Source organism: Chionomys nivalis, chromosome 12 (assembly GCF_950005125.1).
Source record: "Chionomys nivalis chromosome 12, mChiNiv1.1, whole genome shotgun sequence".
NCBI classification, from domain to species: Eukaryota; Metazoa; Chordata; class Mammalia; order Rodentia; family Cricetidae; genus Chionomys; species Chionomys nivalis.
In genome coordinates, this window is record NC_080097.1 from 63,783,181 (window position 1) to 63,802,839 (window position 19,659).

Sequence of the window (19,659 nt, forward strand, 5' to 3'; positions counted from 1 at the left end):
GGTCCCTCCAGCGCCAGGCACATGGAGTCGGAGCTCTCTGCTGACAAGGCAGTCTAGCTGAGGACGAAGATGCTGTAGGCTTTGGAGATGGACTCCTTCACTGCTTCTGCAGGGGGGCAGTCTTCTCACGCCGCTTGAACCCTCCTTCCTCAGCTCGTCCTGACAAGCTTCATCTAGCTCTTACAGACCAGCTGATCTCGAACTCACAGAGGTCCGCCTGCCTCTGCCTCCCGAGTGCTGGGATTAAAGGCGTGCGCCACCACCGCCTGGCCTGCTTTGTTCTTTCACACTCCAGTACACTACTGCAAATGGCTCCTGCTCACCCCAGTGACCCAAGGCTTTCTGGAGTTCTGCAGTGCTGCCGCTGCTGCGATATCTCTTCCAGGGACATTATTGGTGTGATTTCTGGGATCCCACACTCCCCTGCTCCCTTATATAGTTCTGGATCCTCCCTTGGTGGTTTCTCTCAATGTTCGTTTCCCGCGAACTCAACACTGATATTTGCCAAAACTCCATTCTCTTCATGCTTAGAGATTGCTCTTCTCACTTTATATAACCGCACTGGTTTTGTCTGCTACCTTGATTTCAACTAACAACGACACACTGAAAGACGTGCCCTAGCATACTGCATCCCTTAGTTTCAAACTGCGTATGGCCAACTGACTCCTGTGGGGCTCCATAGCTGATGTCAGTCAGTCAGCAACAACCTGAACAAAATGAAACTTTCCTCCTTTCTGCCAGCCACAACTCCTGCTATTTTATTGTCCAGCTTCATGATTTTCATTATTTACTTTAGCTGTGTAAGATAAATAAGGGTCAACATTTCCTCCTCTTCTCCCCATCTATATTTCACAACTTGCCAATTTTATGCAGTAACTACTTTAAAAATATTTATTTTATTTTATATGTATGTTTGCCGGGCATATATGTACCAAGTACTTATAGTGCCCATGGAAGCCAGAAGATGTCAGATTCCTACAACTATAGTCATAGACAGCTGTGAGCTACCACATAGGTGCTGAGAGTTGATCCTGGGCCATGTGCAAGAGCAGCAAGCACTCTTAACTGCTGAGCCATTTCTCCAGCCACTCCCAGCACTATTAAGCCATGTCCCTCCATCTATATCATAACAGCCCTATTCCAGCTGTTAGAAATCCCCTGCGCTTAAACCAGCCCTATTCCAGCTGTTAGGAATCCTCTGCACTTAAACCAGCCCAAAGCATGGGAAGCTCCAAGGCCTATGCTCTCCATCACCACCCGAGTGAAGGGTTCCAAGCAAATCCAATCCTGCGTCTGCTGGCACCTAACCCTTTCAATGGTTCCTCTCCCATCACAACCATTATAGAAGTTCATGACCATAGTTAAGCTCTATAATGATTTGGTGTCAATCTATAGGCACCATTTTCTTCCTTTCCCTCTTCTTTCTTTCTCTTCCCTTCTCCTGCCCTCCCCACTTCCCACTGTTTCTGGGCTGAGGTGAAGCAGAGCACCATAGAGAAGGTCATTGTAGCCAGGCAGCAGCAGGACCAGAAGAGGCCAGAAGGAGACAGACCTCCAAAGGTATGTCTCTCATGACCTACTTCCTCCTCCCAGTTCTCACCTCCTAGTTCCCATCACCTACAAATGATGCCATCAAACCGTGACTCCACCAATGGATGAAGCAGCAGATGATGTCAGAGCCATTCTGTCAGGACTAGAGGAAAGAATGGGTCAGATGACATCACAGCCATTCCATCTAGACTAAAGAATGGGTCAGATGACATCACAGCCATCCCTCAGGACTAGAGGAAAGAATGGGTCAGATGACATCACAGCCATCCCGTCAGGACTAGAGGAAAGAATGGGTCAGATGACATCAGAGCCATTCTGTCAGGACTAGAGGAAAGAATGGGTCAGATGACGTCACAGCCATTCTGTCAGGACTAGAGGAAAGAATGGGTCAGAGGGAGGAGGGACAGGAAAGAGAAGGTGATGCAGTAGCATGGAGATGATCAAAACACATTGTACACATGGATGAAATTATCAAAAGTAAACAAATTAAAAGTAATTAAAGTCTATCACTGGCCTTCACCACATGAACCCTTTAGAGTCAAATCATAAGGCAGGCTGTTTGCCCAACTTTGGGCTTCTTCAGGGCCCCTCTCTCTGGAGCACAGCTAGCCTTCAGCTGGCTAACTCAGCAAAGGTGCCAGGCTTTCTAAGAAGTTTTACTTTCACTGAGACGAGGGTAGGGTAGTTGCCTTTTCTCCAGGGGGTCAATAATTGACATGTACTAAGTAGATACTTAATAGACAAGCTTTTTACATTTCTAAAACAATGTTTCTTAGGAATATAAACTTTTTATTGTAAACAATCAAATGATAAGAAAGCCAGAGCTGGATAACTTAGAATCCTCTATACAATGTATTACAAAGCCAAAAAAAGTTTGAACTTCTGATGCCACTAGGTAACCATGCCAACATAATAGTGCATCACAGACATCTCTGGTATCTACACATTTGGAGAAGAGTTACTTAGTTTTTTGAAGATAAATGTATTTTATATTTAAGACATAATATTAAACTTCCAATGGACTCCAAAGAAAAAGGGTTCTAATTCCCTCAACCCAAGTCCAGCAATTTTTCTTTCATTCTTTTTCTTTCTCTTAGTATTAGGGATCCAACCCAGGACCCTGTATTTGTTAGGCGAGTTCTCTACTACTGAGTTGTACTTCCATCAAAACATCTTTCAAATCAAGCTTGTGATTATTTCATTGTTCAGAAAGAAATCTTGGTCTGGTGAAATGGCTCAGCAGTTAAGCTTGGTGCCAAGATTGATGAGCTACGTTTGGTTCCTGGAGCCTACGTGATAGAAAGAGAACTAACTCCCTCAAGCTGTCCTCTGACGTCCACATGTGGAGCACACCATGACATGGCTATGCGCACACATACACAGACACAAACACACGCACACACTAAATAAACAAAGAAATGAAATACAAAAGTTGTTTTAGGTTTGGGGCAAATTTTGTTTCTTTTAGGAACCATGTCCTTAAGAGCTGGAGAGACAGACAGTTAAGTAGTTAAAAGCATTTGTTGCTCTTGCTGAGGACCTGGCTTCAGTATCCAAAACCCACAAGAAGGCTCACAATCATTGTGAATCCAGTTCCTGGGGATCCAATGAGCTATTTGTGGGAACTCTGTGGGAACCAGGCAAGCATGTGGTACACATATATACATACATTCAGGAATAACACTCATACATACAAAATAAAATAATTCTAAAAACTTAAATAAAAACATGTCCTTTATGGATTTGTTTTCTAGTCAGACAAACTATACCTTGGCAACAAGTGGAGAATGAAAGAATTCACTCTGTTACATTAATTTTTAAGACATGCATATGGATGCATCTTCTAGGAACGAAGGCACACTCGCTCACTCAATGGATGCATCTTCTAGGAACGAAGGCACACTCGCTCACTCAATGGATGCATCTTCTAGGAACGAAGGCACACTCGCTCACTCAATGGATGCATCTTCTAGGAACGAAGGCACACTCGCTCACTCAATGGATGCATCTTCTAGGAACGAAGGCACACTCACTCACTCAATGGATGCATCTTCTAGGAACGAAGGCACACTCGCTCACTCAATGGATGCATCTTCTAGGAATGAAGGTACGCTCGCTCACTCTTTCATCATTCTGGACTTTCACCTTTCAATAGTCTTTTGGAAAGAATGCCGAAATAACTGATGTGAGAGCACTGTGGTTTTCACATTACTTCATCCGTTCTTACAGAATAAATATAATAAATAATAAATACAGAGGGGTAGCAGTAACACTGTCTTTCGCATACAGATGGGTAACAAAGTTCCTTACGTTTTCCCAATATCTGGACAAAGTTTAGTAGCATACCCATCGTCTGTTTTGCTGAATCAAATATCAACAAACACTCCACATCAGTAAGGCCCAGCACAGAAGAGTCAGAAAAACATTAAGTGTGCAAAAGGTACTCTAGGCAATGCCACAAAACTCTTAGTGGTGAAAACTGTCTGAAAGTGGTGTGCTCTTAAATGTGTTACACAAGAAAAGTGACTGGGACCATGCTTCTGAGTGTGAAAGGAAAGGCTCTCCTAGGAGTCTATGGACTCCTCAGTCTCCAATGAGTCCACTGCCCTGTAATTGCCACTGCTAACGACGAGGGAGCATCTTGTGAATAACTAGATGAGATAGCTGAAATCTCCTTTAGAAGAAACTCGGGTCAGAATACACTCTATATATCCCCTCTGCCCCACAAAGCTACAACATGCAACTTTTTCAGTTAATATTTGTAAGTAGGAAAAAATACCATCAATCAATTTCCTACATATAACAAACGCTCCACAGAGTAACAGCCCTAATGTCTTGCTAAGGAGGCTTCCTCTCAAACATCTTTGGGAGGACTGGGCATGGAGGTGCACAGCTGTGACCCCAGCACGTGAAAGGCTGAAGAGGAAGAGAGCAGGTTCAGTCAGTCTGGGCTTCTCTTAAAATAAAACCAAAGAGAAAGGAGGGAGGATGTCTAATCTGATATTAATATTTTAATATGACTTTTAAATGAAATTATTGATCTGATCTCATAAAACAAGCTGTCATGTAACTATCCATAAGTCTATCGGGCATATAAACTAGAACTATATCCCCAAATAAGACAAAACAATTGTCACCAATCCATAGACTAAGTCTGATGATTAAAAATGATAACCTAACCCCACTATAGGGCTGGAGAGGTGTTTCAGTGGTTAGGAGCACGGCTGCTCTTCCAGAGGACATGGTTTTAATTCCTAGCACCCACATGGGAGCTCACAACTTTAACCCCAGCTCCAGGGCACCCAGCGCCCTCTTCTGGCCTCCACAGGCACTACATGCAAGTGGTGTACAGACATCCATGCAGGAGAAGCACCCAAACACTTATTAAAACACACACGCACACTCAAAAGCTCCACTGTGTTTTCACTTGGCAATCCATGAACCTTATCTCAAAATTTCTTTTATTTTCTTGAACAAACCTATATAAGTAATCTTTCCAAAAAGCAAATAGTTAATTATTTGCTAAAGTTGAATCTTGAAATTGAAATTTAGTAAAAATTAAAAGACATACAAAAATGAATGGCTGATTTATAGTACTTGATCACACCAATAGTAACCAGGAGGAAAGAAGTTAAAGACAGGCTGTACTGTGCCAAGACAGAGAGAACAGACTACAGACGCTGTTTCCATTCTAACGTAAGAACATTTTGTGATGAGTCAACTAGAGTATGAAAAACTGCTTCCCCTTCTTAATCCAGTTTTATAATGTAAAGTCAAAGAAGATATTATCTTAAATGAACTATCCATTCTTAGAAATGTAAGCCTGGTAAGCCATACTGAAATCACACATTTTGATAGTTTAAATAATAAAACCACTGTGCTGTAAAGGGCAGCCAAGTATCAATAACCAAAACCAAGTTTTTATACTGCTGAAGAGGAATAGTTAATTCTAAGGTCTCACACTAATAATTAGAGAAAAACAAAGATACAGATGATTTAATATATTGGATTCAAATCATGAAGTATGTTTTGTTTTATTTATTTATTTTTTTGAGACAAGGTTTCTCTGTAGCTTTGGTGCCTGTCTCTGAACTAGCTCTTGTAGATCAGGCTGGCCTCGAACTCAGAGAGATCTGCCTGCTTCTGCCTCCCGAGTGCTGGGATTAAAGGCATGTGCCACCACCGCCCAGCATTTTTATTTTGATGGTACTGGGGTTTGAACCCCTACTGAGTGATAAGTTCAGCTCTCTTTAAATTCTGCCTGTCTCTCCTCCCCTTCCTTTCTTCCTTCCTTCCTTTCTTCCTTCCTTCCTTTCTTCCTTCCTTCCTTTCTTTCTTTCTTTCTTTCTTTCTTTCTTTCTTTCTTTCCATCATCTATCTATCTATCTATCTATCTATCTATCTATCTATCTATCTATCTATCTATCTATCTATCTATCTATCTTATCTATCTATCTATCTATCTATCTATCTATCTATCTATCTATCTATCTATCTATCTATCTATCTATCATGTGTGTATATTTACTGGGGATTGAACTCAATACTGAGCTACATACCCAGGCCTCTGTAATTTTTTATTTTGAGGGATGAAGTCCCTTTAAATTCCCAGACAAGCCTTGAACCTACTGTATATCTCAGAGAGGCCTTGGATTTGCTGTCTTTCTACCCCATCCTCCTGATTATAGGCCTGCCCTGTTAGGTCCAGTTTGTCTTATTTTGTATAAATATTCTATGCATAAATATGTGGTGTATTTGTAGTAAATGAATATTCTTGACTGTCTTTTTCTTGGGTTATCACTAAACATCATGTGGTTCGCATTCAGGAGAACACGGTGGTACTGTAGAGCGGATGGACACAACGACAGTATGAGAAGGATGCTCAAGCCTCTTCAGTCTCACTGAGTAATGCGAATGGCAGAATGCTCCATTGAGGTGCAGTAGGAAGTCCATCACGGTGAGTGTGAGCATCATAATCCTTTGGTTAAAACATAACCACCTTATTTAGGTCCATAACATCTCCAGAGAGGGTTCCTAAGAAAGCTGTTGATTGTGTAGCAGTTTTCTCACTGATAGCAAAGCACCCATCTGCTGAGACAATGGATAAACCAGGTTACAACTTACACCACCAGCACAGGTTTGCTATAATGCGCGTTTTTCTTTCCACTGCATGGTACACGATTTTCATGTATAGTCACATATTTGTCTAACCCTCCATCAGGAGGCAAATAATAGAAACCTGAGATTCGTTCCAAACACACATTCAGTGTGCCTCATAACGTTCCTGAATGTATTTGACTTCAGTGTTACTTGAATACAAAGAACTCCACTGGGGGTGCACTAGCTTTCACCCATACTCCTCTCACCCGCTTGCGGTAAGCAGACTGTAGGCAGACAGGCCATGAAGCAGCAGGCGAACACTAGTAGTAACTAAGTTGCTATCAATGTCACTTCTTACTGATAACTAAAGCACAGTGGACTAGAGCAAGGGTGCGCTAAAGCAGATGCGACCAACTGCACGTGCACCAGTCTTACCCTTCGCGCTCTCTCCAGCTCGGTCACACAGCCAACATCACAGCTTTCGTCTCTCCAGCCTATGTGAGAACGGTCACACCAGGACTCTGGCAACAAAGCACTTAGTACCGTTACACTTCTTTCTTCTGGTGTCACTCAGCATTCTTGTAGCAAATGCTCGGGGCATCTAAAGTGCCAAGTTCTAGTCAGTAGTCAGATGAGAGTAGGGAGATCTCATGAACACAGCCCAGCAAGTGAGGACATGGCATGTACAAGCTGTTGCTCTTTAGCCACCATCACTGGGCTCCCATCTTTAATAAATTTACCAGTAAGTCCCTCTCCCGCATTTTATAATCTTGTCACTCCTGAGAAGGTCACATCTCGGCTACTTTCCCTTCATGAGAGTCGATCAAGACTACTGCTTCTGCCTGCACTAACCCCAGACACTCTGAAAGGAAAACTGCCACACGTTTTCACGATTTAAAGCCGTATCAAAGTGGAGGGATTTTTAAAGCTTTCAAAAAGGAAAAACTACTAAAAACTAACACAACTAAATGGAAGGAATAAGATTATGAACAGCATCCATCAATAAATGTAATAAATCAATTTCCATGAGAACTGATATTACAGGCCAGCAAGATGGTTCAGCAGGCAGAGGCTGGGGGCCAAGCCCGAAGACCCGAGTGTGAGCCCCAGGACCTACATGGTAAAGGAAGAGAACCCTCAAGCTGTTCTCTGACCTCCATAGCTGCACTGTGGCATGTGCATGCCTCCTCGGCCCCACAAAGTGTTTTTCCAGAAACAATTAACTAAAATGAAGCTATACAATAAAGTTATGAAATAAAACCCAAAACAATCCATTTTGTTGCACTTCTCTATCTCATACCTGAATTATCTAGAAGAAGTCTTTGGTGTCCCCACTGCCTCGTGTATGTATAGGAACTTGCACAATGAGAGGCCAACCCTCTGAGGTGCCACCAAGTTCGAAACAGTGGCCCAGTTAAATTACAGTTGGTTTCATTTGCGATATGTACAAACATGTAAGACCTTAAGATGAACTTGCTACTCAGTCTCAACAGCATACTTGGCATCAGCAGTAGAACTGAAACTGCTCCAAGAATATTCCAGCACATTACTGTCAAAGGCACAGGCCAAGGCATCTAACTCAACGCCCAGAGTCCTTTTAACTGAAAGTGCAGTGGCCTCATTTTCATACTGTTAAGACATTACAGTGTAGGAAGCAAACACAAAACAGCCACATAATCAAAAGCAACAAAATCAGAGTATTAAGCTATTCTCAACAGCAACACCAGGAAACACGAAAAACAAGAGACTGAAGGTGAAGCAGTTGAAGTACCCAAAGCTGTGAGGTGCATTTTAATCGTCAGTGCGTTCAGGCCGTCATCTGTCTTTATGAGCTGGAGAAGGTGTGAGTTCACGTGAGTTATAAGTTGTCGTTATTTATAATTTTAAGAACTAAGTAAATTTATTAGTCCATCAGTAATAACTGATGACTAGTTCCAGTAGCAAGAATCTCGGCAGGAAACAGATTTAGCAATTTAAATGTTTTATAAGTTTTCGTAATTGAGGAAACTTTTCATAATCTGACATTTGTTAAAACCACTTATTAGAAATTATGCAGCACAGTAGCTGTGGAAATATGAGCTAGCTTCACAATTATGAAGTCAGCCTATGTAGCCCTTGCCTATTGTACATAGTGGCATAAGCCCCACGGCGGCCTATCAGCTAACTGGCAGGCAGGGGGCTGCTCTATTCAAAGTGAGAGATACAAGCTGCAGGGCAAAAACCTGGCAGCTCCCATCTGACCCCACAATCCCCTACTGGTGACAGCTCCAAGCTCCATGGCAAATTAGGCCTTCTCATATTACAATTGGAGAAGACAGATTCCATTAGCAGTATCTGAAATTGAGTGGAGAGCTGCACTGTTATCAGGCTTGACTCATAAGCACTGCTATTAATCAGAGCTATGATAGCATTTATATATTTCAAGCTATCTGCTGCCGCTGTGATATTCTGCTACAAAGGGTTGATGGGACTTAGGAAAGTGAACAATAGAGCTTTCTGGGAAAAGCAGAGTAAATCAAGAAAGTCTATGACTTCCGCACATTCTGAAGGGATTGCGGTTTACATAAATTTTCTCCCAATTGGAGATTGAGCTCTTCCTCATCTTACACATGGGATTTAGTTGTCACTCAATGGTAACAGCTGTGAAAAGGTGAAGCGGCCCACCGCTCAGAATATTGCCTTCGCTTTTAAAGCAATTAACCCATGAACAGGAGGGTACCTGGTGATATCAAAGGGATTAGGCCAGGCGGTGCATTATTAACATCTCCTTGAACTAATTCTAACTCTGACTAGCTGTCAGAAAAGACTCTACAGTCTTAAAAGAGTTTTGCCCTGCTTTTCTCCCTTCAAAATGAAGCACTGCTATTTGAGCCTAATATGTCCCTCAACTTATAAGAAAATGCAAATGAACCGGGCTCTTAATATGCTTAACCAGCCTGAGTCAATGCAATTTTAATACAAGTATGAGAAAAATATATGATCAATTAACCAGGGATCAAGACAGATATTCCCCTGAATGGCAATGAATGCCTGGTACTTCCCATTCTTCTCCAGCACGGAAGCTCGTGACGACTTGTTACTTATGCACGGTTACTTCGGAAATTAGGAAGCGCTTCCATTATTCTCTCTGGCAATAATCTAAAACACTCTTGAGCTGGGAAATCCAAATGTCCCTTAAGCAGGAGATTCCGCATTCTCCAAGGTATGGCATTTTAATGTTTTATTCCTTGTTGAGTGGAATCTTAATGGGAGCTGTAAGAACAGCAGACACATTGCTCAGAATAAGCACTTTCAGAACTATAATCAAATTAATTTCTAGCAGTGAATTAATGTTTGGAAACACATAATATAAAAAAGAAAAAAGTCCATGCATAAAACATGGACACAAAATAACCTGTCAGAAGATATTCAAGTGTTATTGCTGCAATTGATGGCAATTTCTCTGTAGCTCTAACACACCACTGATTATAGACACACATAGTCTGCACACTTGGCCCCGAGAGATCTGGCTTCCTACCACACAGTGCTAAGGGTTCTACTGCTTTTGGAAATATCCAGAGCAGGGACTTCCAGAATCCCCGAGAATCTGATTATTTACTGGGTGTTTTGTCGTGCTTTCTTTAACAGTGAATTTTGTTTTCAGTTCTCATTGGGTGGTTAATAAACACTGGGGCGTGGACAGTTGGAAATCCTCCTCATCCTCATCCTCCCGTGCTGACTTTCAAGGCTATCGAGAATGCATTTCTTACCTTGAACCTCCTCTACCAAATGATATAAGACGTGCCCTCCCCGGAGACTGTAAACAGCTAAACCTTCCTGAGGTACAGCGCTTTTATATGCTGCTGTCAGTGTGTTCTCTCCTCTTTAAGTGACAGCAGCACATAGGACATGTGTCTGACGTAGATGGTTGACTGTGACTTTAGCATTCTTCCTGATTCACTACAATAGGATCTAGTTTGATGCTTCTTCCTGGAAGATAACTTTGAAATTCAAATAGTAAGCAAAGTAGATGATATTCATATTTATGATTTTAATTACCTACAACTTCTTAAAATTTTATATATAGCATCTATGAATTACCAATAAGAATACTTTAAATTACATATTAACAAATTTAAAGATGGTTTACTTCAATGGCCTTAAATGAAGAATCATTGCTCTTTTAAAACACTAACTTAATTCCAAAGCCTTAACATAAACATAGAGAGATGAACGGAGTATTATCTCACAGAAATGAAAGATTAGCTCCTCTAACAAATGCAGGCTCTCACCACCCCAGAGGGAACACTGCTCCAGAGAGCCACACCCTTCCATGTCAGCTCAGGGAGCTGCAACACACACTGCTTTCTGTGTACTAGCTCACTCAGACGCTTTCTGCATCAGAACAAATCAAGTAAAATGGAGTTCCTGCCAACATTAAGAGACTGAGAAAAAGTGTAGTGTTAATGACATCTTACAGCTTTTAAAAGCAAGAGAAGAATACAAGAAAAGTAAAAATTACATAGTAATTGGAAACAACGAATAAGTTGTTCTTTCAATCTAAGTCATGTTTACTGAAAGAAATGGAGTTTTTTACATCAACACATTTAAACAGAAATTTGCTTCTGAAAGACAATCTTTGTTTAAAGGGTACAGAAGGTCTTTATGTCCACCCCGAGAGCTAAATACAGTGAATGCTATGTGCACAATTACCTGAAAAAGAATTAATTTACTGCACACCAGTCAGCTCTAACTCTACATGTGCAGTAATGCTCTAAGTGATGGGAGAAAGAAAGAACCAAGCTGCTTCAACACCGAAACGGAAAGATGATTTGGTCTGTAAATGAACAAAGCCGTGCAATGTCTCCTAAACAAACTCTGAGCAAGGAGGCAGCCTGTACAGGAATATATTACCGTATGCCAGGGCGGGAAAGCCACCACTGCCATGGCTGCACGAAGCTCGCCTGCTGCTGGGTTTACATTCACAGAAGAAGGTTTCAGAGGTCAAGTTCAGGTCACACAACAAATGAAATTGTAACAAGCCAGCTGACATTGTATAATGTCTTCTTCCACTCAATCAATAGTTAGTCCTATTACCATAGAGATGGCTTCTCCTTTCTGAAGGGTGTCTATTGTTTGACAAAACAGATTTGCCACTTGAACTGGGCTGTTCCCAAAGGACGTGTACCTTGTCAGTTATTTGTATTGAAAATAATGAAATAATTTTATATTAAAGTGCGCGTGAGCAATAATGCTGTTAGATTCTCTCTCAGGGAGAAAATAACTTTCCTGAAGTACTATGTTAGAAAGACCACGCACATAGCCATTTTAGTAGTATTAGAACTCTGATTTAAGCGTCAGCCAGTGAGATGATTGCCATCAGTGCTGTATGAAGTCACAAGCCAATGTGCTCATCTAAAACTCACATAATCAAGCACAATCAGCAATAAAACTTATTTTTAAACTGGATAACCAAAGAAAAATTATTGTCTAAAACCATTTGTATTTGAAAGTTATTTTTATATGATTTTTAAAAATAGTAGCTCTCTGTGGAATGCCATCAACAATATTTGAGAAAATATGGCGATGGCCTTACCAGACTCAGAGTGCATACGCACACACAATTCATAGCACTGAAGTGCCCATCTTAAAGTTTCTTGTGAAAATTAATAATTCAAGTCTTCAATATTGAACAGGTTAAGTTCCAAATTTCAACCCAGATATTTAGAAATAAAAAATAAATTTTTCTCTTAATAGAAACTGGCAGATATTTAGTCACAGAAGATTCAGAAGAAATAGTTTTAATCAAAATTATTTCAAGCTTTCAGAAAAGATATTCATAACAATAAGTAGCCCGGGCAGGATCTTGTTTTCAATACTGACTATTAAAGGATTGACTATCAATGAAAATATGTCAGATTAAATAGAAACACATCGAGTGATATAGATAAAATTTAGTAAATTATCAAAACTATAATAGTTGATTCTGAATCCTTTCCACAAATAGATTTAAAAGTAAATGTTCGAGTTATTATGTTAGCCTTTCCACTTCTGTAAGTGATTCAAAAGAATTAGGAAGAATTTAAAGGGCAATACTACGACTATTGTACCAAAAACAGTAGCTGGCGAAATTAAAATTGGAAATGGAATCTACTCAAATTATACTATATTTACATAATTTATGTTTACTTAAGAAAACCTTGCAAAAGCTTTTGGATACACAATTTCGTTTTTCCCATTTTTCTACAAAGTACAGTTTGTATTTTTTGGTGTTATCCTCTTCAGAAATAGGTGTGGACTAAGCTAAGAACAGAGACAGAAACGTCAGAGGCAAAGGAGTTCACCGATGTCCTAAACCAGTGACCAGTCTACTAAAATCCCAGTAGCTTCCAACTAGGACCGTCTCCATCACGGAGTCGGTGGATCTAGTATGTCTTCCTTGCCTAGGGCTACAGCGGGACAATGTGAAACCTCACTGAAGCCACACCCCAAATGTGACAGCCTGCTTTCCTAAAGCATGCAGCTATGTTCATATCTATAATATAATCAGCTCTCAAACCATACTGCAAATGTGACTGCCCGGTGTCCACGAGCATACAATACACTCGCATTTAGAATATAATCAGGTCTGCAGGATGCTGAGTAATTAAGTGAATTTACCATCTACAAAAGACAAGCTTTGCGTCGCTGAGTTCAGTCAGCCCACGCTCTTCTTTCTAAAATGACAGTCCTCATTAGTTCTGCCTGACCAGACAACTATGACAACGGACCAGTGACACCTTCACCCCACCGTACAAAGCAGCGCCAACTGTGTAAACATTTGAGGTTTATGAAATTCCCATCATACAGTGATCTAATGTGACTTAGGGAAGCCACTCAAGCAACAGAAGATGTTACAAAAGCATGTAACTGGCCATGAGAGGCCCACATCTCTAATTCTCAAAACTAACTAGTCAACTACTTTACCTGAAAACGGTGAAAAAAAGGAGCGAAGCAGCCACCGCTCCAAATAAGCCACAGAGAAGATTGACGCGGTAGGCAACAGAACCAAACGGGAAGAGTGTGATGGCCAGGCTGGCCACCAGCGTGAACAAAGGATAGCCGGGAGGATGGGCGACCTATGGAGAACAGAAGCAACATCAGCCATTCTCATCTGGGAAGATGTGTCACCCTGGCTGTAACTGAGAAGTAGCTCTGTTCTCAGGCAAGCATGAGCACTATGCCCCACGACCAAACGTCTGGATCGTGGCTTCCTACTGTCTTCTTGTGCCAATACAGCTGTTTTCTTTAGCAGATCTGGTGTGCCTATCACATGGTTCATCACCTAAAGAGAGGGTGACATATTCCACTGCCAGTTCTTAAGGAGTTTGTACTCTAGGTTTGCAGTACATTTGGGTCACTGAAAAGGTTACTGACAGCAGGCAGGTCCCGAAACACTGTCTTGGTGAGAGTTGAAAGACCACACTGCTATCGGATTACCACCATGCTGACAGTTGTAAGGTCTTAACTAAAGGGATCACACACCATAATAAAGTTTATTAAATAATAAACTTATTAAAAGTGTTAACCCGATTTATTCTCCACAGCTTATACAAAATTTGGGATGATAATAAGCCAGCTACTGTATATATAGTAAAGGCTTTTGCTTTATAATTTCAGTTAATTGGATTTAAAACTTAAAGTAAATTGTCATGTACTGTACTTATAAGTTACTAAAAACTAGGGCTTGAAAATAAATTAATCTACTTTATTCCATGCTTAATTAAACTTTCTTAATTCCTAAAACTGTTAATGAGAGCATTGATTAAACAATAAAACTAATACTTACTCCAAGCTCATGTGCGGCTGTGATCAGTTCCCCTGTGAAAAAATAATGTAAAACCAATAATTACTATTACAGAATGACACTCCTCCAAAGTTTCCAAAATCCGGATGCTTGCATTGGGGTTTTGCATTAATTTGACTGGATAAAACTGTAAATCTGGGGAGATTTAGCAGCATGAAACAGTCTAAGAGTCCTTTCTCCCTTAGGTCTTATTAACAAACTATCTTCCATAGCTTTAAGTAATTGGTCAGTGGAAATACAGGTGAATTCTCATGAAAAAATAATTTTCCTTCCTGAAAATTGTATTTCCTTGCAAACATACAAACACATGGACAGAGCACATATATAATGAATGTGATACACTGTGGTCTCTCCAGAACATGGCATGGCTTCTAAACATGTAATCATGAAGAGGGGTGACAATGGCTTGGGCATGTTATCTTAGCACTTGGGAGGCAGAGGCAGGAGGATTGTCATAAACCCAAGGCTAGTACAGGCAACTTGGTGAGATTGTCCCCTCTTAACAGCAACAACAACAACAAAGATGCAGGTGTCTGATAAAATGTGTGCAGAGGCTTGAGGTGTGGACATTGTCAAATGTGCCATGTTACCCGAATGCTGGCATTTGAAACGTAGGTATCTTTAAACAGTCTGCACTGTTTTGGTGCGCTCTCTCACAAGCTAGTGTTTTAAAGTACTACATCATCTTCTTTACATGTAGCTCCTCAGTGCTCGCGATTCTTTCTAAGCTTACAGCACAGTAACCCGATGTCTGCTACTGTATCTTGAGCACATCTGACTGCTGACTCGGCACAGCAGCACAGCACAGTCTGGAATAGGGACTTGGGGTTACTTCTGCCCATTAGGAAAGGCACTAGTGTATGTGTTCTGTTCCTTAACAGATACCAACTCTGCCTTTAATTTCTACTGTCCTACTTACAAAGTAGACCTCCACCTTCCCTGTCCTGGACTACAGCAGGACTTAACTAATCTACTTTGATGTATCTTTGTTCTCAAACTATTCTTGACTGCAACATCCTTCCCCGAAATTATACAAAATCAGGAAGCTGGGTCCTATCCCTAGTCTATAATTTCTCCATGGCTGCTGTCAGTAACGAAACCCAGCTATGTTAGCAAGAATGAATGCTTCTCCAGTCAGGCCTAATGGCTTTGAGGTCCCTTTGGCAGCCTTGTTCCCACACTCCCTGCACTCTCCGAATCTGGACACCAGCATTCCACTGGGTGGCCTTTTCGACACCTCCATCACTCCTCTCCTCACCTGGACCATTTCTCCACTTTCCTTCTCTAAATCTGTCAGGGCCCAGTTCAGTTGCCACTCGGGAATAACACCTTCCCTTAAGCCCCTCCAGCCCAGCATCCTCTGCCAGTTAGCCACTTCCTCTCCTCCACAGAGCACGCCAGAAACTCTAGCAGCTTCCTACAGAGAATATTCTGGCTAATTGCTTTCATTTCTCTGTCTCACCAAGTCTAAAAACATCGTCAGAGTCCTCCCAGGACTCTGCCCAGAAAACACCACCTGTGCCCTCTCTGGCTACCCACAAAGACTCAAACACAAACCAAGCACACAGAGGATGGCAAACCACACTGCTATCCTTACTACTCAGAAGCCTTTTTCTCTAGCGAACGACTGTTTCACAGAGGCCCCTAAGGACGACCAGACAAATACTGCTTACTTAGGTCAATTACTGATATTGGCACCTCAGAAACGGAACACTTCTTTTAGAGAAATTGTTTAGTCTAAAAAATGTGTATAACTCTTTCCTTTGTAACTACTCAAAGACAGGATCTTACAGTTTTACTCCATGACTTAGCTCTGTGGGACAAAGTATACCTCCCGTAGCTCCAGCTTTCAAGGTCACCATTCTCTCCCTTCCAGACTGCATCCAAACTATACTTTAACATTAATACCATTCCTTTGCTTCTTGACAATAAACAAATAAATCTGTATTCTTACCCCTGGAATTCTGTTGCTACAAAGACAAATCTGGAATTTAACAAAATTCTATCAATTCTTGGCAATGTTCAACCTAAGCAAAAATCTGCCACTGTTCAAAATCTATAAAGTATCCATAGTCAAGAGCAAAAGGAATGCTCCTCAGGTAGGGGAGACGCAGAGGAAAGCAGTGAAGTACTAAACTCAGCACCTTCCAGCCCTTGTCAGTGGCATTTCTTCCGTTAAATTAAAGGGCCATTGGTATCAGAACAAAACTTCCTGAAGGTTTTCTGACATTACCACCCAAACTTGCTGGGCAATTCTCAGTATATTCTGGTTTGAGACACACAGCTTTGCTGTCCTGGATGTAAACTAGGCGCAAGCCCAGAGCTGTCTGTAAATGCTTCAAGTGTGCATATGCCCGTATAGCGCACATTTTAACATATATAAATCCATCTGTAAGTTAATTCTTTCTCTCAAGGATCATGAGAACTACTCATGGATGAAGAACCACACCTAGTAGTGAAATACCACATAATGTGGTTGATCCACCGAGTAAAACTTAAGACGCATCAGGAAGAACACATGCTTTATTTGGTTTTGAGATGTGCTCTGTTTATTGGCAGAATATATATTTCATAAACATTCAAGTATATTCAACCCGGAAACAACAAGATCAAAGGTAAGCTTAAACAAAATTTCCACGCTGGCATATGGTTGAAAAGAGCTCACTGATGATTCCTGAAAATGATGATAAAACATCATCACATGTAAGAAGTCTGCTAACTCTGATGAATACACCACTTTATTCTTTGGGTAACACATGAAATAAGAATTATGAAAGAAGGCAACAATTTAAAAAGATTATCTATGTGTGATGGAGAATTTAACAGTGCCCCAAAATTCTTCTGAAGTCGGCATTAAGAGAGAAATGTTCTAGAGTCAATGTGCTTAGGTTTTTTGGATGACCCTCACTCACTGTGACTTTGGTTAGCCTTATTTCACTCACCTACAAAAGAAGAGAAGAGCACCTACCTCCTAGCACGGCTGGAAGGGAAAACCCCTAAAAGGCACTTAGAATGGTGAGTGCACACAGGAAATGCAGTGTTACTACGCTGCTCATCCTACCTCTGTGGCTCAGCCAACCATAAGCCGTGCAGATATCCTTCACTGGGTACAGTTATCTAAACTCTAAATAACACTCTCCAGTACCAAGCCTCTTGCCACCCTGAAACTACTTCACTATTTAATATTAATCTTGGAAAGCTGGTAACTCCATTCCCAAACACAATCCCCAGTAACTGCTCAGTGGAAGCGGAAAGAGGAGACGACCTGAAAATGGAGCATCAAGGACTCTTCCCGTGGCAGGCAATCTTGAAGCCAGTCTCGGTAATCCCCATCTCCTGGCTTTCTGGCCGTGTAATCCTCTCCCCTTTGAACTGGTCTAGATTTACTGACTCCCTCAAATAAAACAGGGCAGTGGCATAGCACTTCCAGGATTAGGTTTCAAAATGACAGACAGAATGTCAGACAGAAGGCCCTATCTCTTCCTTTTGACGGGAATCAGCTATCTTGCGGAGAGAGCCACACAGCAAAGAACTGGACTGAGTTTAGAAGTAGAAGCCCCCCAAACAGGGCCAAGAGGTCTGCCACTCGGGCCCACACCATAGTGAGAGAGCTACTGATCCCCAGGCTGGGAGACGATAAAGGTATCCCGCTTCAGTCACCAAACGTGGTTATCAGATAGTGAACTCATGGGTTCTCCAGGAATTGGATTCACTATTGTTACGGCACCATTCTGAAACACAGCTGGTTATTTTGAGGAATTTACTGGTCACTTGATCTGGCTGTAAAACAAACCAGGAATTTTGTTTCTAGACTCAAATATGTAACCATTATGCCCCATCTTCATTTGTGTGAGACAAGCTTTTCTTTTCCCACAGAGGGGGGCTTTAAGCTGGGCTCGGCCCCCTTTTTGAGAGTTCCCCCTCTTAATAGTCAGGTTCTAGCTATCATAACTTCCTGGGAGGCTTTTCCTGATCTTCTGACGGTCCCACTACACACTGCCACTCTTAGTGGTTCATTTTCTTAGTGCCTCCGTAATCCATCGCCACTAACGATGTAGTTTGTTTAGTAACTCTTCGTGTCATGTCTAAGTACATTAGAACGCTTTAGCTGTTTGTTCATTACTGTCGGTCTTTTCGTCTGTAACACTGTAAGGGCTGAGAGGTAATATTTACGGACCAAAAAGGAACGGAAAGTAAAAGTGATCGGCGGCAAGTGGACAGGTGTTAAGTTTAATCAGCTGAAAGCCACGGAAGCGGGACAGCTTTAGAACACAAGAGGCCAGAGATTCAGAACCCGAAAGAAGGCAGTTCTGGAACTCGGAACCCTGCGCTGAGCCCCGGCGATGGGGACAGAAGGCTGGGAGGAGCGCGGCCTGCGAGTACTTTACCCGAGTCTCCCCCCGGCAGCGAGCGGGGCAGCGTGACGGTGAACACGGCAGCCACGGCGGCGAACACGGCCACGCTGCCTCGGAGGCCCCCGGAGCGCCGCGGCCCCGCTCGGGCTGCCGGGGCCCCGCCGTCGCCATGGAGACCCATGGGTGCGGACGCGGAGCTCGCGGGCAGCGCACCCCGGCCCCGGCTCGGGACGCCCTGCGGAGAGGCGCGCGCAGCCTGCGGCGGCTTCCGGTCTAGTGAGGCGGAGCGGACCACACCTTCGCCCGCCGACGGGGGAGGAGGAAGTGGCGGGTGCGCCCCGGCTCGGCCTAGGAGTTTCCTGGGAGACACCACGCACATGGCCCTGTTTTTGTCTCAGTGGGCTGTGAAGTAATGAACCACGGTGGAGCATAATTACCTACAACAGCTAGCTGGGACGGGCCGACTGCCTCCACGTGGGATCGCTCCCCCCTTCTGCACTGACTTGGTCAGTTCCAACAGAGAAGGAAGAGGAGACGAAAATGGAGAGCCAGAAAGCGCTGGTCTGCTCCCTATGGCCTGGAGTGGAACTGCACAAAAGAGCCTCCCTAGGAAATCAACAAATGCACTACTTGCTAGTCCTTTTTTCTTTGGACATATTGTTCACAGCTATGTATAACGATTTGCCTCATTAAAATTAATGTAAATTCATGTGACGAGTATAATTCACTAATCTTAAGATATTAAAATGTGCTAGTTTTCTTTCTTATAACATTCTTGAGTTCTGGCCTTAAGAAAAATAATTCTTTATGATAGAAGTGTCTCCTACT

General features: G+C 42.2%; 1 protein-coding gene across 1 annotated transcript in view; it reads right to left on the bottom strand.

The window, feature by feature from the left end:
* Tmem260 (transmembrane protein 260) overlaps positions 1-19,091 on the bottom strand; it is a 66,271-nt gene extending 47,180 nt beyond the window's left edge. The window contains exons 1-3 of the mRNA XM_057786579.1: positions 18,865-19,091; positions 14,459-14,490; positions 13,597-13,748 (exon numbers count right to left, since the gene is read on the bottom strand). Of these exons, the coding sequence (XP_057642562.1) occupies positions 13,597-13,748; positions 14,459-14,490; positions 18,865-19,012 (332 nt within the window). The 5' untranslated portion in view covers positions 19,013-19,091. The remainder of the gene's footprint in view (positions 1-13,596; positions 13,749-14,458; positions 14,491-18,864) is intronic.
* Positions 19,092-19,659: the final 568 nt, after the last annotated feature.